This window comes from Nicotiana tomentosiformis, chromosome 2, assembly GCF_000390325.3.
Source record: "Nicotiana tomentosiformis chromosome 2, ASM39032v3, whole genome shotgun sequence".
Classification (NCBI taxonomy): Eukaryota; Viridiplantae; Streptophyta; class Magnoliopsida; order Solanales; family Solanaceae; genus Nicotiana; species Nicotiana tomentosiformis.
This window is the reverse complement of record NC_090813.1, coordinates 170,293,111-170,316,772: the sequence shown is the minus strand read 5'-3', so window position 1 is coordinate 170,316,772 and position 23,662 is coordinate 170,293,111. Positions and strand designations below refer to the sequence as shown.

At 42.4% G+C, this 23,662-nt stretch overlaps 1 protein-coding gene across 1 annotated transcript; it reads left to right on the top strand.

Moving 5' to 3' along the window:
- The first annotated feature begins 22,671 nt into the window (after nt 1-22,671).
- LOC138906072 (uncharacterized) lies at nt 22,672-23,220 on the top strand. Its single transcript, XM_070194594.1, has one exon. It carries the CDS (start codon nt 22,672-22,674, stop codon nt 23,218-23,220), a length of 549 nt encoding a protein of 182 aa, XP_070050695.1.
- The last annotated feature ends 442 nt before the right edge of the window (nt 23,221-23,662 follow it).

Below are 23,662 nucleotides of genomic sequence, written 5' to 3'. Positions count from 1 at the left end.
AATGGCCTTTTCTATTTGCATGAATGATGGTACACTAAGATACCAAGGTCGACTCTATGTTCCAAATGTGGATGGTCTCTGGGAAAGAATTATGAATGAAGCTCACACTTCTAGGTATTCCGTGCATCCAGGTTCTACAAAAATGTATCATAATATTAAGGAAGTCTATTTGTGGAATGATATGAAGAGAAATGTGGAGGACTTTGTGGCAAGATGTCTGAATTGTCAGCAAGTGAAGGCCGAACACCAAAGGCCTGGTGGGTTTGCACAAAACATAGAAATTCCAATGTGGAAGTGGGAAATGATTAATATAGACTTTGTGGTAGGATTACCGCACATTTCGCGCAAGTTTGACTCAATTTGGGTGATTGTGGATCGACTCATGAAGTCATCACAGTTTTTGCCAGTTAAGTCTACCGACACAGCGGAGCAGTATGCTCAGATGTATATCAAAGAAATAGTCAGGTTGCATGGCACCCCAGTTTCCATCATTTCTGATCGGGGGGCACAATTCACTGCTAATTTTTGGAAGAAATTTCACCATGGTTTGGGTACTCAGGTGAATCTTAGTACAGCCTTTCACCCACAGACTGACGGGTAGGCAGAGCGGACTATTCAGATGCTTGAGGATATATTGCGTGCTTGCATTCTAGACTTCAAAGGTAGTTGGGATGATCATTTACCACTCATAGAATTTGCCTACAATAATAGCTATCACGCTAGCATTCAAATGGCACCGTTCGAGGCTTTATATGGTAGGAGATGTAGATCTCTCATTACGTGGTTCGAAATTGGGGAAGCATAGTTGATAGGGCCACACCTCGTGCATCAGCCCATGGAAAAAGTTAAAATCATTAAGGAGCAGTTGAAGACTGCTCAGAGTCGTCAGAAATCCTATTCGGATATTCATCGTAGGGGTTTGGAGTTCAAAGAAGATGATTGGGTATTCTTGAAAGTTTCCCCCATGAAAGGGGTAATGCGATTTGGTAAGAAAAGGAAATTTAGTCCGAGGTATGTCGGACCGTACAAAATTATTTAGAGGATCGGTGGGGTGGCGTACAAGCTTGAGCTACCACCTGAGATGTCATTAGTACACTCGGTGTTTCATGTCTCTATGTTGAAGAAAGTAGTTTGAAATCTGACACTCATTGTTCCGGTTAAGACCATTGAGGTAAATGAGAAATTGACTTACGAAGAGATTCCGATTTCTATTATTGATCGGCAAGTCCGAAAATTGAGAAATAAAGAAATTGCCTCCGTGAAAGTGCTGTGGCGAAACCAACAGGTTGAAGAGGCTAGTTGGGAGGCCGAGGAAGAAATGAAGAAAAAGCATCCTTATTTGTTTGAATGATCATGTATTTAAAATTGTCATCTAGGAAAAAATTATAAGACTTACATTTTATGAATTTTATATCATGTGAACAATTGGCATTAAGGGTGTTCCTTTTTGGATATATATTGCTTATGAGACCACATTTGGTGTTGTTTTGTATTATGTTAAGTTGTTGGAATACGTATATGTTGTTAGGATGTGTTTCTGGGGCTCTCTGACAGGTGGATAGGCCTAGTTACAAGGGAAACTCTAGCGAAATGTTTGGAGATTTTGGGAGTTAATCAAATTTGGGGCTGCTCGAATGTGGTATGAAATAAACTAAGTTGCATAAGATGCTAATGAAGGATTTTTAGCCTCATTCGAGGACGAATGATCCTAAGCGGGGGAGAATGTAACACCCTGGAAAATTTCAAAGTACTTAAGTTTAAGGCCCGGTAAAGTTTGCAAAGGAAATAATGTTTCACGGGGTCGGAATAGGCTTACGTGTTTGAGGATTGTAGAATAATGCACCGGAAAGTAAAGGAAAATTTTCTGGAAAAAGTGCTTTTCTGCGATCCATTATGCGACCGCAGACCCACTCTGCGGACCGCATAACGGCCGCAAAGTAAGGCAGTTGATTGGGTCAGTTGGAAGCAACTATGTGGTTGACTATGCGACCGCATAACAGTTATGCGGACCGCATAGTGACCGCATACACAGGCAGTTCTTTTGGCTATTTTGTAACCAAATATGCGACCGATATACAGTCCGCATATTGGCTATGCAATCGTATATCTTGTTCCGGAGCTCCATTTTTGGGTTTTTAAAACCCAACCCTATTTCGTTAAATACACTCTTTGGGCCATTTTTGAGACATAATCTGATATTTTAGAGTGAGAGAGAGTCACCTAGAGTGAGAAGGTGTTCTTCCATAATATTTTTTCAATTCTTGCTCAAGTTTTGGAAGATTAAGAAGAGAAGCTTACTAGGTCTTCATCCTAGGGGTAAGATTCTACACCCTAAACCCTAATTTCAAAATTTTCTAAAAATGGGTAACTAGCAAGATAAATTTCTGGGCATGAGAGTTGTTTATTTTACATGCATGTGTTAGTAAAGGGTGTAAAAAGATTGTTGAGCTAAAAATGGCAAATATTGGGTTGTGGGATGATGAAGTCCTTCATAAAAAGGACATTGAAACCTTATGCACACCTAGGGTTTGATAAAATGCTCAAGTGAGCAAGAACCATGATCATCTTCCTAATTTTGATTCAATTTGTTATATTTCTAATATAGATTGAAGTTGCTAAGAATTTCGGAACATTTTAGAGTGTAAGGAAGCTCAAGTGAGGTATGTTGGCTAAACTCTTCTCTTAGAATTGAATCCCACGATATTCATGTAAATTATGTAAGACCTGAGTGATTCATTATTAAATTGGCTATTCCGAGTAAGATTGGGTTGAAAGATATATGTTCAACAAGCATCCCAAATGCTCTATTCATATTATGTTACCAATTGAGGATGTGTTAAAATATGGGTTGTGCATTAATAATGTTTCGATTTTAAGTCAAGTTCAAATGAAGGCTATTATGCCAAATTTTGTGAAATATCTCTATATGCATTAGACTCTAAATTGCTCACATGTATACTACACACTTTGATTTGAATTGTGTTTATTGTTGATGACGAGGATGATATTTGAAATTGATAATGTGAGCATGAAATACTGAATATGGCCAATGTGCCAAGAATGATCTTATAATTATGGCCACTAGTCTTAATGAAATGAAAAGATGTGAAAGTATTATGAAATACGATGATTGATATAAAAAGGTTAATGTCTCAAATAAGACGGCCTAGCCAATCAGGGCGTGATCGGACACCACGCCGCACATATGGTTGTGATTGTGCTGGAAATTGTAATTGAAATATTAATTGTGGTTGATGTCCCTAATGGATAGCCTAGCCGATCGGGTCGTGATCGGACTCCGTGTTAAAGATGGTGATATAGATATTGAAAGAAATTATGGTTGATGCCTTTAATGAGATGACCTAGCCGATCGAGTCATGATCGGACTCCGTGCTGAGAGTACGGTGGTACTGGTTTGGTGAATAATGGTATTGTTAGTAATGGTATTGTGGACAATGGTATATCGATACTATAAATCTCCCTAGGTGAGATATGGAAATTAATTTGAACATTATCTTGATCCTAAATTGAGTTTTGATGTTGATTAAGTCTTTCTTTGATATTATGATAATCTTATTTGTATTATTTGTCATTCTATTGAGAGGGTATTTAGTTATACATACTAGTACTATTCGACGGTACTAACGTCCCTTTTGCCGGGGGTGCTGCATCTTTAAATGGATGCAGGTGGTTCTACAACATGAGATATTAATCAGTGATAGTAGTACACCTTCTTCCCAGCTGACTTGGTTAGCCCCGCTTCATTTCGGGGTCATAAATCTTTTGTACTTTATGTATTCTGTTTGAGGTATAGCCAGGGCCTTGTTGCCGGCATTATCATTGTACTCTTTTTAATCTATAGAGGCTCCGTAGATATAGTGTGGGTTGTGTATTGGTGCTGGGGAAAGACAAACTATGTTAGGTTGTAGATGTATTACTTGTTCATTTGAGACTTTAAAAATGATGAAACAATTAGAAATGAATTGGTATTGTAGACATGAACACATTTTCGTCTAATTAATGATAATATGTATTATCTCTATTCATGGATGAGTTTAGGTAAAATAAAATCTAACAGGCTTGCTCGGTCGGGTTCACTCGGTTGAGTGCTGGTCGCGCTCCCCGGTTTTGGGGCGTGACAAACTTAGTATCAGAGCCTAAGGTTTTAAAGTGTCCTAGGATGTCTCGGAGCCGTGTCTAGTAGAGTCCTTATTATCGGTGTGTTGTCGACCGCATCTATAATTAGGATGCGACATGGGCATTTAGGAATAATAACCTTCTTTCATGTTCTTGATCATGCGACAAAGCTTGTTGTAAGATTGTTCCTCCTTTAACTCCTGAGTTGCTCAAATTTTCAGTACATGGCACCTAAGAAGAAGGCAAGAACTGGCCAAAGAGCCAATATCACCCCAGGAGTGATAGTTGATCGTATAATTGATGATGCGGGTGAGCACCCGAGGAGTGAGAATATTCCTCCAGTTACTACACTGCCTGACTCTACTACAACTGATCAGACCGCACCTGTCCCTATACCTACTGAAGGTGCAACAGTTCCTCCAACTGATATACCAGTTCCACCTCCAGTTCCAGTTTCAGATTCTGGTGTTTCTGATGTTGATCTTAGGGGAGACATACAGATGTTGGCTCAAATAGTGGCTTCCCAGACCCAGAGGTCAAATGTTGCACCCACTTCTTCCAGTCAGCCAGGGGATTGTACTGGTTCCAGGGTAAACAGGTTTCTCTAGTTGGATCCTCCAGTGTTCACGGGTACTAACCCAGAGGAAGATCCCCAGGATTTCATTGATGAGATGCATAAGACTCTCAGAATTATGCGTGCTACTGAAACAGAGGCAGTGGAATTGGCTTCATACCGCCTGAAAGAGGTGGCATATTCTTGGTTTGAACTATGGGAGGAGTCCCGTGAAGAAGGGAGCCCTCCGGCGAGGTGGAGTGAGTTTGCCGATGCCTTCATTGATCATTTTTTACCTGCCGAGACTAAGGCAGCCTGTGCTGCTGAGTTTGAGAACTTGAGGCAAGGTAGATTGTGTTGTCATGGTGGTAGATTCCAGCAGCAGAGGAAGCCCCCATGCCCTAGGTGTGGAAAGGTGCACCTAGAAATATGCTACATGGACTTACCCATATGCTACGGATGCGGATTGAGGGGTCACATTCAGAGGGATTGTCGTTCGTTCCGCTAGGGTGCGGGCAGGGTCATGGCACAGCCAGCCAGTTTTACAACTACTACATCCGCAACACCTTCTCCAGCTCGAGGCACTCTAACATCCGCAGGGCGTGGTGCAGCTAGGGGTGGAGCACAGAGTTCAGGAGGATCCAGTCATTTCTATGCTATAAGGGGTCGCCAGAATTCAGAGGCTTCTCCAAATGTTGTCACAGGTATATTGACTGTCCAATCTCATGAAGTATATGCTCTTATTGATCCTGGTTCCACTTTGTCATATGTCACACCTTATTATGCTATGGAATTTGGGATAGAACTAGAACAACTTTATGAGCCGTTCTCTGTATCTACTCCGGTTGGTGAGTCTATTTTAGCCATGCGGGTTTATAGGGATTGTGTTGTTGCGTTGCATGGTCGGGACACCGTGGCAGATCTTATTCAATTGAGAATGGTCAATTTTGATGTGGTAATAGGGATGAATTGTCTTTATTCTTGTTTTGCCAAGCTTGATTGCAGAACTAGAACTCTTAGGTTTGAATTTCCAAATGAGCCAATTATTGAGTGGAAGGGTGATGATGTAGTGCCGAAGGGTAGGTTTATTTATTACCTAAAGGCCACGAATATGATCAACAAGGGATGTATTTACCATTTGGTCCGGGTTATGGACACCGATACTGAGGCACCTACACTTGAGTCTGTGCCTATTGTGAATGAATTTCCGGGAGTCTTTCCGGATGAACTCCTTGGGATCCCACCAGACAGAGAGATTGATTTTGGGATTGATGTGATGCCAGACACACATCCTATATCTATTCCATCCTACAGAATGGCACCGGCAGAACTGAAGGAGCTAAAGGAACAATTGAGAGATTTGTTAGAAAAGGTTTTTATCCGGCCAAGTGTCTCGCCTTGGGGCGCACCGGTCCTTTTTGTGAGAAATAAAAATGGGATATTGAGAATGTGTATTGACTATCGGCAGCTTAATAAGGCAACAATCAAAAATAAGTAGCCACTGCCAAGGATAGATGACTTGTTTGATCAATTGCAAGGTGCCAGGTACTTCTCCAAAATCGATTTATGATCCGGGTATCACCAATTGAACATCAGGGAGCAGGATATTCCAAACAGCTTTTAGAACCCGGTATGGGCATTTTGAGTTTCTAGTAATGTCTTTTGGACTAACAAATGCTCCAACAACCTTCATGGATCTTATGAATCGAGTTTTAAGCCATTCCTCGACTCCTTTCTGATAGTGTTCATTGACGATATTCTTTTATATTCACGAAGTCAGGAGGACCATGCTGACCATCTCAGGGTAGTTCTGCAAACCCTACATCAGCACCAGTTATATGCAAAGTTTTCAAAGTGTGAATTTTGGCTTGAATCAATCATATTTTTGGGTCATGTAGTTTCTAGTGAGGGAATTAAGGTTGATCCTAAAAAAATTTCAGTTGTGAAGAATTGGCCAATGCCTACAACTCCAACAGAGATTTGCAGTTTCTTAGGCTTAGCTAGATATTACAAAAAGTTTGTGGAGGGTTTTTCTACTCTTGCCTCTCCATTGACTAAATTGACGCAGAAGGAAATTAAGTTCCAATGGTCAGATGCTTGTGAAAAGAGTTTCCAGGAATTGAAAGCAAGATTGACTACAACACTGGTGTTGACTGTACCAGAGGGTATAGATGGATTTGTGGTATATTGTGATGCTTCAAGAATCGGGCTTTGATGTGTATTAATGCAACATGGGAAGGTGATAACTTATGCTTCTAGGCAACTAAAGAATCACGAAAAGAAGTATCCAACACATGAATTTGAACTTGCGGCGGTGGTATTTGCATTGAAAATTTGGCGTCATTATTTATATGGGGTCCATGTGGATGTATTCACGGACCATAAGATCCTTCAATATATTTTCAAATAGAATGAATTGAATCTGAGGCAGAGAAGATGGCTTGAATTACTCAAGGATTATGACAATGATATTTTATACCATCCGGGGAAAGCTAATGTTGTGGTAGATGCTCTTAGCCAAAAATCTATGGGTAGCTTAGCACACTTGGAGGCATATCAAAGGCCAGTGGCCAAAGAAGTTCACTGATTGGCTAGTTTGGGAGTTCGTCTTGCGGACTCTAGTGAAGGAGGGATAATTGTGCAAAATAGGGCTAAATCATCGCTTGTTGAGAAAGTCAAAGAGAAGCAATATAACGATCCATTGTTGGTGAAATTAAAAGAGGGGATTCATAAACATAAGACCATGGCCTTTTCTCTTAGCATGAATGATGGTACACTAAGGTACCAAGGGTGACTCTGTGTTCCAAATGTGGATGGTCTCCGGGAAAGAATTATGACTGAAGCTCACACTTCTAGGTATTCCGTGCATCTAGGTTCTACAAATATGTATCATGATCTTAAGGAAGTCTATTAGTGGAATGATATAAAGAGAAATGTGGCAGTTGTTTTTTGCAAGATGTCCGAATTGTCAGCAAGTGAAGGCCGAACACCAAAGGCCTGGTGGGTTGGTACAAAACATCGAAATTCCAATGTGGAAATGGGAAATGATTAATATAGACTTTGTGGTAGGATTACCGCGCACTTCGCACAAGTTTGACTCAATTTGGGTGATTGTGGATCGACTCACGAAGTCATCACACTTTTTGTCGGTTAAGTCTACCGACACAGCGGAGCAGTATGCTCACATGTATATCAAGGAAATAGTCATATTGCATGGCACCCCAGTTTCCATCATTTCTGATCGGGGGGCACAATTCACTGCTAATTTTTGGAAGAAATTTCAGAAAGGTTTGGGTACTCAGGTGAATCTTAGTACTGCTTTTCACCCGCAGACTGATGGGCAGGTAGAGCGGACTATTCAGACGCTTGAGGATATGTTGCGTGCTTGCGTTCTAGACTTCAAAGGGAGTTGGGATGATCATTTACTACTCATATAATTTGCCTACAACAATAGCTATCACGCTATCATTCAAATTGCACTGTTTGAGGCTTTATATGGTAGGAGATGTAGATCTCCCATTAGGTGGTTCAAAATTGGGGAAGCAGAGTTGATAGGGCCAGACCTCGTGCATCAGGCCATGGAAAAGTTAAAATCATTAAGGAGCGGTTGAAGACTGCTCAGAGTCGTTAGAAATCCTATTCGGATGTTCGTCGTAGGGATTTGGAGTTCAAAGAAGATAATTGGGTATTCTTGAAAGTTTCCCCCATGAAAGGCATAATGCGATTTGGTAAGAAAGGGAAATTGAGTCTGAGGTATGTCGGACTGTACAAAATCATTCAGAGGATCGGTGAGGTGGCGTACAAGCTCGAGCTACCACCTGATATGTCATTAGTACACCAGGTGTTTCATGTGACTATGTTGAAGAAAGTAGTTTAAAATCTGACACTCATTGTTCCGGTTGAGACCATTGAGGTAAATGAGAAATTGACTTACGAAGAGATTTTGATTTCTATTATTGATCGGCAAGTACAAAAATTGAGAAATAAAGAAATTGCCTCCGTGAAAGTGTTGTGGCGAAACCAACAGGTTGAAGAGGCTACTTGGGAGGCCGTGGAAGAAATGAATAAAAAGTATCCTTATTTGTTTGAATGATCATGTATTTAAAATTGTGATCTAGGAAAAAATTATAAGACTTACTTTTTATGAATTTTATATCATGTGAACAATTGGCATTAAGGGTGTTCCTTTCTGGATATATATTGCTTATGAGACCACATTTGGTGTTGTTTTGTATTATGTTATGTCGTTGAATTACGTATATGTTGCTAGGATGTGTTTCTGGGGCTCTCTGACAGGTGGATAGGCCTAGTTATAAGGGAAACTCTAGCGAAAGTTTTGGAGATTTTGGGAGTTAGTCAAATTTGGGGCTGCTCGAATGTGGTATGAAACAAACTGAGTTGCATAAGATGTTAATGACGTATTTTTACCCTCATTCGAGGACGAATGATCCTAAGCGGGGGAGAATGTAACACCCCGGAAATTTTTGAAGTACTTAAATGTAAAGCCCGGTAAAGTTTGCAAAGGAAATAATGTTTCATGGTGCCGGAAAAGGCTTACGTGTGGCTGTGACATTTTGGGTTGAACAATGCACCGGAAAGTAAAGGAAAATTTTAGGCAGAAAAGTGCATTTCTGCGGTCCATTATGCGACCGCAGAACCACTCTGCGGACCGCATAATGGCCGCAGAGTGAGGCAGTTGATTGGGTTAGTTGGAAGCAACTATGCGGTCAACTATGCGACCGCATAACTGTTATACGGTGCATTATTTGGACCGTATAGTGACCGCATACACAAGCAGTTCTTTTGGTTATTTTGTAACCAAATATGCGACCGATATGCGGTCCGCATATCGGTTATGCGATCGCATACCTTGTTCCGGAGCTCCGTTTTTGGGTTTTTAAAACCCGACCCTATTTCGTTAAATACACTCTTTGGGCCATTTTTGAGACATAATATGATATTTTAGAGTGAGAGAGAGTACCCTAGAGTGAGAAGGTATTCTTCCATAATTTTTCTTCAATTCTTGTTCAAGTTTTAGAAGATTAAGAAGAGAAGCTTACTAGGTCTTTATCCTAGAGGTAAGAATCTACACCCTATCCCTAATTTCAAAATTTTCTGAAAATGGGTAACTAACAAGATAAATTTCTAGGCATGAGAGTTGTTTATTTTACATGCATGTGTTATCAAAGGGTGTAGGAAGATTGTTGAGCTAAAAATGATAAAGATTGGGTTCTGGAATGATGAAGTCCTTCATAAAAAGGACATTGAAACCTTATTCACACCTAGTGTTTGATAAAATGCTCAAGTGAGCTAGAACCATGATCATCTTCCTAATTTTGATTCATTTTTTTATATTCTAAAATAGATTGAAGTTGCTAAGAATTCCGGAACATTTTAGAGTGTAAGGAAGCTCAAGTGAGGTATGTTGGCTAAACTCTTCTCTTAGAATTGAATCCCACGATATTCATGTAAATTATGTAAGTCCCGAGTGATTCATTATTAAATTGGCTATTCCGAGTAAGATTGGGTTGAAAGATATATGTTCAACAAGCATCCCAAATGCTCTATTCATGTTATGTTACCAATTGAGGATGTGTTAAAATATGGGTTGTGCATTAATAATGTTTCGACTTTAAGTCAAGTTCAAATGAAGGCTATTATGTCAAATTTTGTGAAATATCTCTATGTGCATTAGACTCTAAATTGCTCACATGTATACTACACACTTTGATTTGAATTGTGTTTATTGTTGATGACGAGGATGATATTTGAAATTGATAATGTGAGCATGAAATACTGAATATGGCCAACGTGCCAAGAATGATTTTATAATTATGGCCACTAGTGCCAATGAAATGAAAAGATGTGAAAGTATTATGAAATACGATGACTAATATAAAAGGGTTGATGTCTCAAATAAGACGGCCTAGCCGATCGGGTCATGATCAGACACCACACCGCACACATGGTTGTGATTGTGCTGGAAATTGTAATTGAAATGGTAATTGTGGTTGATGTCCCTAATGGATAGCCTAGCCGATCGGGTCGTGATCGGACTCCGTGTTAAAGACGGTGGTATTGATATTGAGAGAAATTATGGTTGATGCCTCTAATGAAATGGCCTAGCCGATTGGGTCGTGATCGGACTCCGTGCTGAGAGAACGGTGGTACTGGTTTTGTGAATAATGGTATTGTGGACAATGGTATATCGATACTAAAAATCTCCCAAGGTGAGATATGGAAATTAATTTGAACATTGTCTTGATCCTAAATTGAGGTTTGATGTTAATTAAGCCTTTCATTGATATTATGATAATCTTATTTGTATTATTTGTCATTCTATTGAGAGGGTGTTTAGTTATACATATTAGTGCTATTCGACGGTATTAACGTCCCTTTTGCCGGGGGCGCTGCATCTTTAAATTGATGCAGGTGGTTCCACAGCAGGAGATATTGATCAGTGATAGCAGTGCACCTTCTTCCCAGCTGACTTGGTGAGCCCCACTTCATTCCGGGGTCATAAATCTTTTGTACTTTGTGTATTCTGTTTGAGGTATAGCCGGGGCCTTGTTGCTGGCATTATCATTATACTCTTCTTTATCTATAGAGGCTCCGTAGACATAGTGTGGGTTATGTACTGGTGCTGGGGAAAGACAAACTATGTTATGTTGTGGATGTATTACTTGTCCATTTGGGATTTTAGAAATGATGAAACAATGGAAATCAATTGGTATTGTAGACATGAACATATTTTCGTCTAATTAATGATAATATGTACTATCTCTATTCATGGATGAGTTTGGGTAGAATGAAATCTAACAGGCTTGCTCGGTCGGGTTCACTAGGTTGAGCATCAGTCGCGCTCCCCGATTTTGGGGCGTGACACATCCACAGATGCGGAAGACCTAAACATGCCCCAACATCGGAAGAGCAAACCAAATTCCGCAAAAGCGACCGCGCACATGCGCTTCCACTTGCACAAATGCTAAACACCAGAACCAGGCCTGCCACAATGCATGGAAAAGATCTGAAGCTCGTCCAGAACACGCCTGAGGCCCCCGGGACACCGTCCAAAAATACCAACCAATCCCATTACACAAAGCGGACCTGCTCGAGGCTGCAAATCTCATCGAACAACATCAAAAACACGACTTGCACATCTATTCAAGTCTAATGAACTAAAGAACTTTCAACTTCTACAACTCGCGCCGAATCATATCAAATCAAATCGGAATGACGGCAAATTTTGCATGTAAGTCCCAAATTACATAACAGAGCTATTTAAACTCTCGAAATCGAAATCTGAGCCCAATATCCACAAGGTCAACTCTCGGTCAACCCTCTGAACCTTCCAAATTTTTAACTTTTTAATTTTCGCCAAATTACATCAAATCAAACTACGGACCTCCAAATTCAAATCCGGAAACACGCCTAAGTCTAAAATCACAATACGAAGCTATTAAAATCATCAAAATACCATTCTCGAGTCGTCTACACAAAAGTCAAACTCTGTCAATTCCAACCGCTTAAGCTTCTAACACAAGAATCATCCTTCTAAATCAATCCTGAATCATCCGATAACTGCACTCGACCACACACGCAAGTCATAATGCATAACACAAAGCTACTCAATACCTTAAGCAATCAAACATGGCTCTAATTCTCAAAATGACCGATCGGGTCGTTACATCTCACTTTCTTATTATACTGCTACTAAGTGTTAATGTCGATTGCTCGTTACTACTTCTTTGAGTCTAAACTTGATACCTACTGAGTACCATTATTTTGTACTTATACTATACTTATGTACATTTTGTGCAGATTCTGAGGTCGGTACCAAGTCATACCCATTCAATTGCTTAGTGACTTGCATATGGAGACTTCATGGTGAGCTGCATACTTGTTCGATATGCAGCTCATGGAGTCCCCCTTCCTTGATTATCTATTTCTATCTTTTATTTTTTTCTGATAGATATTGCTATATTGTTAGACACAACTTATTCTTATTACCAGACGCTCACAACAGTTGTGGCACCATATTTTGGGTATTTCTAGGTTGTTGTGGATATATTTAGACTTTGTCTCGGATATTTGTATCTATATGTTGGTTTTGAGACTATTTATGCTTTTATATTTATATCATATCTTGTTAAAACTTAATAAATTGGCTTATTATTATTGGGTGTTGGCTTGTATAGTAAGCAAGTTAGGCGCCATCATAATCTTTGGTGAAATTTTTGGTCGTGACAAAATATAATTACAAAAATACCTCCAAGGAGGGTCCCTGCCAAGTCTCTCTACAATAACAGCCAATCTTAATTGGCTCATACACCAACTATTAGAAGACGAAATATGCCAAGAGATGAACATCAAGCGCATTGCCCGCATGCTTCAGGCACTCCTCGGTAGGGCCGCATTTAAAAAAGTTAAGAAGATGGAATAATGGACCGATTTATAATCAACTATGTCACAACTCGCAATTTGGAGTTGTGATTTCGGCTAAGATCTGGTGAGAAAAGGTCCTTCTGATGGCCTGACGTAGAACTGTCTACTCGGGCAACTTGGGCTTTTTAATTTTAAGCATATATAAGGGGGGTATAAGTGATGAAAGCTCTGACCTGCCTCCCCCACACGGGCTGCCACCGAGCCGTATAGAACCACCTACCTTGGGGGCAACCTCAAGGGCCTGCCTAGATGACTCAAAGGAGTGTCAAAGGTACCCATACGAGTTAGGGAAACTCTATGGGCAGCGTAACGCCTTCGGGCTAGCGTTGGGCATCAAAGTGGTGCTGGAGGCTCGATGTGTGGAACGGCCAGCCCCACGGGCTGCCGAATGTTGGAACGAGACCTCCGTGCCAATTGGATACTTGATGCACTTGTCATAGGGGCATCATGTGTCGACTTGTGAGCATGGCTTGGGTTCAACCATGCAAGCAAGGGTCTGTTGGCCTAAAGGTGTAGTTGTGGGGCGACACTACACTATTCGGGATGGAAGCGTGTCGCGAGGGCAATGTATGGGCATGGCACGAAAGACACGCATGACAATGGCCAAGGGCTAAAGGTTGCCTTACTCGAGCGAGGCCCGAGCTAGTTGCGGATGCACTAGGCGAGTGTCAAGCTTGAGGATTGGGCTATGCACGCGGGAGCGATGCTCAGTCTTGAGCGAGGGACAAGACATGTCCTAAGCCAATCCCCCAGAGCGCGCATGGATTGTGATCCTAAGATGAAGTGCCACGACATGTCTAGGGCCAAGAGCCTAGACATCTTACGGGAGGCATAAGTTGGGGCAAGCCTACGGGCGAGTCCCACCAACAGGCACAGGATCGTGCTTGGGAATCCTGGGATAGGAAACAGGCTGGCCTGCAGCGAGGGGAATTGCAGGCGCAGCACGGGCGAGCAGGTGCCGCTACCCAATATAAGGATTTGGGCTAGTGACACTTGGTATCAGAGCTGATTAAGGCCATACTATGCCATGGCACAACGTCAAGGCAAAGGGTGGATATGGCGAGCGCATTTTGGATGTCAATGCAGAGATCACGTCAAAGCAGAGATTGATGTTCATATGCCACCAAAGATCGAGAACCCGATACTGATGGTCGACGAAAGAAATGGGTGATTCCATTGTCTTTTGTGAGTCTAAGGTGCTACTGAATGAGGTGATAAGCCGATGAGTCGGATGGCCAAGAGAAAGCCATGTTTGCCAGGTCGTGCAACCATATTGCGAAGAGTGGGAGCCATGAACTATAAACTTGGGCATGATCATAGCGGAGATCTCGCCAAGGATGCGTGCGACGCATCAAGTTGAGTGTCTTTCCTACAGGAGAAGACCTTTGGGTTGCCTGAGGGCATTGACAAGGTGAGGAAACGGATTCGAGGGTATAGCGAAGCTTCGGAACTGGGCGGATTTCCAAGTTAGAAGGTGTCATTCTGGAAAGGAGTATGTCGAATGAGCGGGGACCGTGAGTGTCCAGGTGCGAGGCACACCGAACCGGGAAGCCATGCTAGCAAGACCAAGAGGGTGCCTGTCTATAGGGCGAGTATTGAAGTACTACCGGGAGCGTTGGCTACTTGCTGAGGAAGTGACAGCTGGAAAACAAAGAGCTTTGTTCGGAAATGCGGCGATGCTATGACTTTGGGAATGTAGTACTCACCAAAGGTCGTCCCAAGAGCTGGCCGAATGCCGAGTGGGACGAAAGTGCTAAGAAGTATCCTCCACATTGAGTGTGGGAGGATCCCGCCTATGCAAGAGACATATGGGCGAAGTTGTGAGTCCGGAAGCCAACACATCTTCAAGCTACTGAGGGCAATTAAAAGCTGCGGGAGCGGAATGCTACGGGAGCTATGCCAAGAGGGCGTCTTAATGCTACGGGAGCGAAAGGCTACGGGAGCCATGCCAAAGAGGGCATCTTAAGGCTACAGGAGCGAAAGGCTACGGGAGCGAAGTCAAAAGAGCACATTGATGTGCTAAGCTGTGAAGGGAAAGCTTCAGGCGGACATGAAGGCCGTGAGGGTCATGGTGTGATTGACTAGTGTGGGTCAATCCCAAAGTTAGACACCAGAGGGTACAAGTGCGAAGACACTTTCCAAGTGAATACCGAATGGAGGTGAAATGCAGAGGCACTCTTGGAAGATACTTGGGGGAGAAGTGCATGGGGCATGACTCCTTTTAAGAAAGGACTTCGAAGAAGTCCAACCCACAGGACAAAGGGAGCTGAAATGGGCATACCTTAGGGGGCAGACTTCGGGATGTCTTAAGCCATGATGTGTCATCGGGGACGATGACATTATGAGTGTGGGAGGATGTCACAACTTGCAATTTGGAGTTGTGATTTCGGGTAAGATCTGGTAAGAAAAGGTCCTTCTGATGGTCTGACATAGAACTGTCTACTCGGGCAACTTGGACTTTTTAATTTTAAGCATATATAAGGGGGGTATAGGTGATGAAAGCTCCGACCTGCCTCCCCCATACGTGCTGCCACCGAGCCGTATAGAACGAGCTACCTTGGGGGCAACCTCAAGGGCCTACCTAGATGACTCAAAGGAGTGTCAAAGGTACCCATACGAGTTAGAGAAACTCTATGGGCGGTGCAACGCCTTCGAGCTAGCGTTGGGCATCAAAGTGGTGCTGGAGGCTCGATGTGTGGAATGGCCAGCCCCGCGGGCTACCGAATATTGGAACGAGACCTCCGTGCCGGTTGGATGCTTGATGCACCTGTCATAGGGGAATCATGTGTCGACTTGTGAGCATGGCTTGGGTTCAACCATGCAAGCAAGGATCCGTTGGCCTAAAGGTACAGTTGTGGGGCGACACTACACTTTTCGGGATGGAAGCATGTCGCGAGGGCAATGTATGGGCATGGCACGAAAGACACGCATGACAATGGCCAAGGGCTAAAGGTTGCCTTACTCGGGCGAGGCACGAGCTAGTCGCGGATGCACTAGGCGAGTGTCAAGCTTGAGGATTGGGTTGTGCACGCGGGAGCGATGCTCAGTCTTGGGCGAGGGACAAGACATTTCCTAAGCCAATCCCCCAGGGCACGGATGGATTGTGATCCTAAGATGAAGCGTCACGACATGTCTAGGGCCAAGGGCCTAGACATCTTACGGGCAGCACAAGTTGGGGCAAGCCTACGGGCGAGTCCCACCAACAGGCACAGGATCGTGCTTGGGAATCCTGGGATAGGAAACAGGCTGGCCTGCAGCGAGGGGAACTGCAGGCGCTGCACGGGCGAGCAGGTGCCGCTACCCAATGTAAGGATTTGGGCCCGTAACAACTATCTCTAATAATAATAGACCATTAGCCAAGATGTTTAAAAAGTCAATGACAGAAATCCGCTTCTCCGAATTAAAGTGACAACCAGTATCACAATTTTTAAGAGACAAGCAGAAATGATTTAAGAAGATTGAATAATAAAAACGATTTATAATTACTACCATTGATTTATTATAAATAATTCTTGTAATATACCAAAAATACTTTACAATCTCCCAAACTATAACCAAGTATAATAAATTGTTCCAAATTATCCAATTATCACAAAAGCAAAAAATAACTAGAGACCAGAATATATATGTACTTTACCATCATCCCGATCTCCAATGATAGCATCTTGTCCACCTTTGAGTTCTTCTATGACAGTATGTAATTTGGCAAAATCTTATTCAACCGAAGTAGCCTCAACAGATTAGAAGTATCAACTGGAAAATCAATATGATCACGTTGAGGAATAGAAGAGCCATCATCAACATGATCAAGCAGATGACTAGAAGAGACATCAACAGAATTAACCAATAAAATGTCTTTGGGATCATTAGCATAATGAGGCAGAGGACAAGAAGAGCCGTCAACAATATTAGCAGATACTTGAGGAATAGAAGCAACCTTACGAGAAGAAGAGCCACCAGGAATATCAACAAGAGCATTCACTGCGCCGAAATTAAATAAAGTGAGAAATTAACAATATGATAGAATATGACATTATCTTTCAGCTTCTTACTCTGGCCGACTGAAATGCCTTTTTAGTTTGAGAAAGGGCCGGATCACAGTGGCGGCATGTTTCTTTATCACTAGAACAACCTTCTCCAACATCTCTTTTCTTGGCATAGGGATCTCCAAGATCTTGATCATGTTCGTCAGTAGTCATTATAGCACAGAAGATGCTTTCCGTTGATCCTTTCTCCTCCCTCCAAAAGCAGCGTCGGAGAATGCATAAGTTTTATAATGTAAACTCCGTGGATTTGGCACTAATTTTTCCGATAAACTAGAAAACATCATATGCCCATGTGTGTAACAAATATACAAATCAAAATAACCAGTCACATAAATTACCTACCCTATTGTCTATAATAATCTGCATATTGGTTCTTAATAAGTACTTACAGCGAAGGCCCATGGGTAACAATACAGAGCATTCTTTTCCCATGTTTTCGGCCCATGGGTAACAATACAGAGCATTCCTTTCCCATGTGTACATGAATGAAAAATTATCAGCCATGTGACCCACTTCTCAATTTTTCAGCATATCGCACGCCAACAAAACTTCTTTTCCTTGTTGAATTTCTACCTCTCCATCAAATTTACCAGCCTATCAGGGGTTACTCCTTTTCTTTTACCTTGTAAGTTTTTCCAAACTCATCACATCTTCCACGGATCCTTAATAACTTCTTCTTCTTGGGAAATTTCTTGCAATTTAACCCTGTGACTGGCGCAAACTCCCTCAGCCTTAAACAACGGACACTCTCGTAAAGGGTAAAATATGCTATAACACGTGGTCGTCCAAAAAAGGGACACGTGAAATCCAAGACGGGGATGATCAAAGACCGAAGGCAATTATTTTGTTTGTCACCGGAAAGAATAACGCTCACAAAGATGTGATAAATGATCTTCGTCCGGTAGCATTTAATAAAGAATATTCAATGGCATTAAGAGCGATTAGCCGTTATAGAGAATTTAGTATTTATGTTTACCGTTACATCTTCATCAATGACCCTCATAATTGACATTAAAAAGGGCACGATCCTCGGACCTCCTTCCCTAGACATAGCTATAAATAGTTAGCTCAGTTATCATTGTAAAGGGAAATGAATTTTCAGGCAAACTTACGCTACATTCCATATAAAACTTAATACAATCTTATCTTCTTGCTTTTTGAATTTCGTTGTTGTTGTGCCCGGAAATCCCGTTCTCGGAACTGTTGCTTCTGCTGTTTCGTCTACATCCTAAGGTTAAGTATTGCATAATTGTTCGATTATTTTATTATTTCATGATCAAATTAATTCATTTGTCTAGAAACTACGTATAAATTCAACTGTATCATTTTACGGGTAAACAGTTTGACGCCCACCGTAGGGCCTAGACAACCGTGCAACTAAATTGATCCTTGCCTTTTTTTACTAACCTATTTTGATTATTTGGTCTTAGAAAAAAAATCATAAGAAATGGCAGATAACACCGTTAACAACACGCACAACCCCGAGATTCAAGGGGATCAGCCTCATTTCGAGGACTCAATCAGTGACACCCACAATGAGGAGAATGACACCACACCGGTGCATGATAGGCAATATCCTCGACATGTTAGGGAGACAACTCCCGATGTTGCTGATGAGGAACATGTCGTTGACGTGATAAGGGTCTTGAAACAACAACAATCGATCATTCTAGGTCACCTCACGCGATATGATAAGGTTATGACGGTGTTGAAGCAGGCGCTGTCGGAAGCTTCGAATAATGTGAACAGATGAGATCTGATTCCTCCCGGGGCTCCCGCGAAGTAAACAATGCTAAGGGTCGACAACAACACTCCCATGGGTGCAATTGGCTACGATGGGGCGGGGGGCGGGGGGGGCAGCGGATCCAGCCTTAATAACGAGAATGATCCTTCAAGAATGAACTTTTATAGTTTATAAGGGAAGTGAACATCTGCATGGACCAGATCCCGGGCGCGCCACTAGTGCTGAAAGATCCGGACTCGAAAAAGTATACTCAATTGCCATACAAGCCAAGTACGGCACCAGAGTTAATCCCGAAGCGATTCAAAGTGCCTGAAGTGCCAACGTATGACGGATCTTCAGACCCAGGAGCATATTACCACCTACACAACGACGGTGAAGGGAAATGATTTAGCTTCTCACGAAATTGAATCTGTGTTGCTAATGAAATTTGGAGAACCCCTCACGAAGGGAGCCTTGATATGGTATTCGCTGTTACCCGAGCATTCTATAGACTCCTTTGAAATGCTCGCGGACGCTTTCATCAAGGCTCACGCCGGGGCCAGAAAAGTACAGGCCCGAAAGGCCGACATATTCAGGATTGCGCAAAGAGAGTCTGAGATGCTATGAGAGTTCGTTACCCGATTCCAGAAGGAGAGAATGTTGCTCCCGGATGTCCCGGATGAATGGGCGGCTAAAGCATTCACCAAGGGATTGAATCCGAGGAGTTCAGACACTTTCCGAAAATTAAAGGAAAGCCTGCTCGAGTTTAAGGCAATGACCTGGGTGGATGTCCACAATTGGTACGAATCAAAAATAAGGATCGAAGATGATCAGGTTTGTTTTTCATCGTCTACCAAAGGACGAGAAAAGAAAAGAGAAAAAACAAAGGATGAATATGACACAGACAGACAGACTTTGAGGGGCCGATTTTTGCCCTACGAACGGACCGAAGGCCGCAGCAGAGGTTTCTGGACAGCGGACGGGTTCGCCATTGATAGGAGGACTGATCGCGGTTGGAACAATCGATCACTGTAGGATAAAGAAGCGCCAGGGTCACGAGATCCCTCTTACCCAAGTTATCGGAATACAACTTTAACATCAGTATAATAGAATTGGTGTCGGCCATGAGAAACATCAAAGAAGCACGGTTTCCGAAACCGATGAGATCTAATCCCAGCTAGAGGAATCTCAACTTTTGGTGTGAATACCACGGGACGAATGGCCACCTGACAGGGGACCGTCGACACCTCCGGGAAGAAGTGGCAACATTATTGAATAATGGTCACCTCAGAGAATTCTTGAGTGACCGAGCTAAGAACAATTATGGTCTTAACCGGGACAACACAGAACCCTCGTAAGCAAGAGAAGATCCCCCGCGTCAAACAATCAACATGATCTTCGGAGGGAACGAGATTAACGGGGTCACCTTTTCAGCAGCAAAAAAAATAAAAGTATCAATAACGCATAGCAAAAGGCTTAGGGAAGACGAAATCACTTTTATGGAGGAGGACGTAGATAGATTGCTGCTACCACACAACGACGCACTGGTAATTTCTTTGAATGTGCTAGATTTTAAGATTAAACGTGTTCTAGTAGATCGAGGAAGTTCGGCTAATATCATATAATGGAGAGTATTGGAGCAAGCTAAACTCACCGGAAGCATTATTATGGCTACAAAGCTCATCGCCGGATTCAACCTCATAAGCGTGACAACCCGAGGAGAAATTTTATTACTCACGAACAACGAAGTAGTATTGAAAACAACTCTTTTCGAAGTGGTAGATGGTGATATGGGATACAACATAATTTTGGGAAGGCCATGGTTGCACTAGATGAAAGATATGCCATCAACATATCATCAATTGCTGAAGTTTCCTAAAGGAATTAAGAAGATAAGGGGTGATCAACCGGCGATAAGGGATATGAATGCAATTTCGGTCTCCAGTAGCAAAGGAAAGGAACATGTGGCATAGCAATTACAGGGACTGGCAGCTATTCCCAAACTAGATAAAATTAGCTCGGGGGCAGAGGCATCGATATATTATCAGGTGCTGAGATATTTCCAAATTCCAGAAGAGCCGGATGCAATGAAGTCCACAATGGAAGAGCTGGAGCAAGTGGCATTGTTCGAGGAATTCCTTGAAAGGAAATTCCACTTGGGGAGAGGACTGCACCTAGAACTCAGGCATCCTGACAGAGGTAGTCGTACACAAGTTAAGCTTGGATCCCAACATACCTCCGGTAAGATAAAAGAAGCGCCCGATTGCCGAAGCCAGGAATAAATTCATCAAAGAAGAGGTAACCCACTTACTTAATATCGGTTCGATCCGAGAAGTAAGATTTCCAGACTGGCTAGCTAATATAGTAGTAGTTCTTAAGAAGAACAATAAGTTTCGTATGTGTGTAGATTATAGAGATCTTAATAAGGCGTGCCCAAAAGACTCATTCCCACTGCCAAACATTGATCAAATGATTGATGCCACAGCCGGACACGAGTTAATGAGTTTTCTCGATGCTTATTCCGGGTACAATAAAATTAAGATGAACCTTGAGGATCAGGAAAAGACTTTGTTTATAATGAATTTCGGTATATATTGCTACAATGTGATGCCCTTCGAGTTGAAAAATGCCAGAGCCACTTATGAACGGCTCGTGAACATGATGTTTGAAAATCAAATAGGAAAAACTGTGAAAGTTTATATAGACAATATGCTCGTTAAATATTTAAATACAGGTGATCATCTTAAACATCTGCAAGAAACTTTTGACATCCTAAGGAAGAATAATATGAAACTTAATCCCGAGAAATGCGTGTTCGGGGTTGGCTCTGGTAAGTTTCTGGGATTTCTGGTATCACAAAGGGGAATTGAGGTAAACCCCTATAAAATCAAGGCCATAGAAGACATCCCGGACCAACTATCAAACAATAAGTAAGTCCAAAGGCTTATGGGGAAATTGGCAGCTTTGAGCAGGTTCATTTCCCGGTCATCAGAAAAGTGTCATCGTTTCTTTGCACTGCTCAAAAAGAAAAATAATTTTGAATGGACCCCGGAGTGCCAGCAGGCTTTGAGGGATTTAAAGAAGTACTTGTCAAGCCCTCAATTGCTTTCAAAACCAAAAGAAGGTAAAATGTTGCTAGTTTTTCTCGCGGTCTCAGAAGTTGTGGTAAGTGCGATTTTAGTCCGAGAGGACGAAGGTACGTAATCTCCCATTTATTATGTTAGTAAAATTTTAACAGGAGCAGAAACTCGCTACCCACATTTGGAAACACTGGCCTTAGCTTTCGTAGTCGCTGCTCGGAAGCTGAGGCCCTAATTCCAATTTCACCTGATAGCCATGGTGACTACTTTCCCTTTGCGGAACATCCTTTATAAACCCGAGCTCTCGGGTAGATTGGCCAAATGGGCCATCGAAATGAGTGAATTTGACATAGAATATAAACTAAGGACCGCAATTAAGTCGCAAGTCTTGGCTAATTTCGTGGCCAATTTCAGTCCGGGATTATTGCCTCTAGCAACCAAGGAGGCAGTAATGGTGTCGGAATCGATATCAGGGGTTTGTACCTTATTTACGGATGGAGCTTCCAATGTAAAAGGGTCCGACATCGGCATAGTATTAATCACGCCTTCGGGGAAAACCCTAAGGCAAGCCATCAGAACGGTCCCTTAACTAACAATGAAGTAGTGTATGAAGCTTCGATTGCAGAGCTCGAATTGGCCTGGGGACTTGATTCCGAGGTCATCGAAATAATATGTGACTCACAAGTTATGGTAAATCAGGTCTACGGGATTTTCGAGACCAAAGAGGAGTGCATGCAACAATACGTGGTAAAGGATCAGGCTCTATTGGCGCGATTCGGGGAGTGGTCAATTACTCATATCCCAAGGAAGGATAATGCAGAAGCAGATGCATTGGCAAACCTAGGATCATCGACAGAAATAAGGGGATCGGAGTCCGGGACGGTAGTACAACTGATGAACTCAGTCCTGGATACAGATGGTTACTATGAGGTAAATTCGACTAATTTGGTCTGGGACTGGAGAAATGAAATCATTGATTATCTTGAGCACCAGAAGCTACCCGAAGACCCCAAAGCATCCCAGGTGTTGCGCGTCAAAGCAGCGCGGTATAGCTTTAAGAGAGGCCAATTGTATAGAAAATCTTTTCAAGGCCCGTTGGCTCGATGCTTAGGGGCATCCGAAGCTAACAATCTGATGAGAGAGGTTCACGAAGGGATATGCGGCAACCACTCGGGCAAAGATTCCTTAGTGCTAAAGTTGGTAAGGGCAGGATATTATTGGCCTCGCATGGAATAAGATGCCAAAGATTTCGTACGAAAATGCGATAAGTGCCAACGCTACGCAGCACTGGTACATCAACCGACAGAACCCTTACAATCTGTTCTGTCCCCGTGGCTATTCATGAAATGGAGGATATACATCGTCTGACTACTGCCACCGACTCCCGAAAAGGTAAGATTTCTTTTAATTTTGACTGACTATTTTTCTAAGTGGGTGGAAGCAGGTCCTTATCAGAAGATCGGCCTTGTGGGAAGATATAATTTGCATGTTCGGAATAACAAAAGAGATAGCATGCGACAATGGACTATAGTTTATCGGTGCAAAAGTTACAAAGTTCCTCGAAGATTTAAAAATAAAGAGGATTACATCTTCACCCTATCATCTGAGCGCAAACGGTCAAGTGAAGTCAACGAACAAGGTGATTATTCAAAATCTCAAGAAAAGGTTGGAAGCGCCT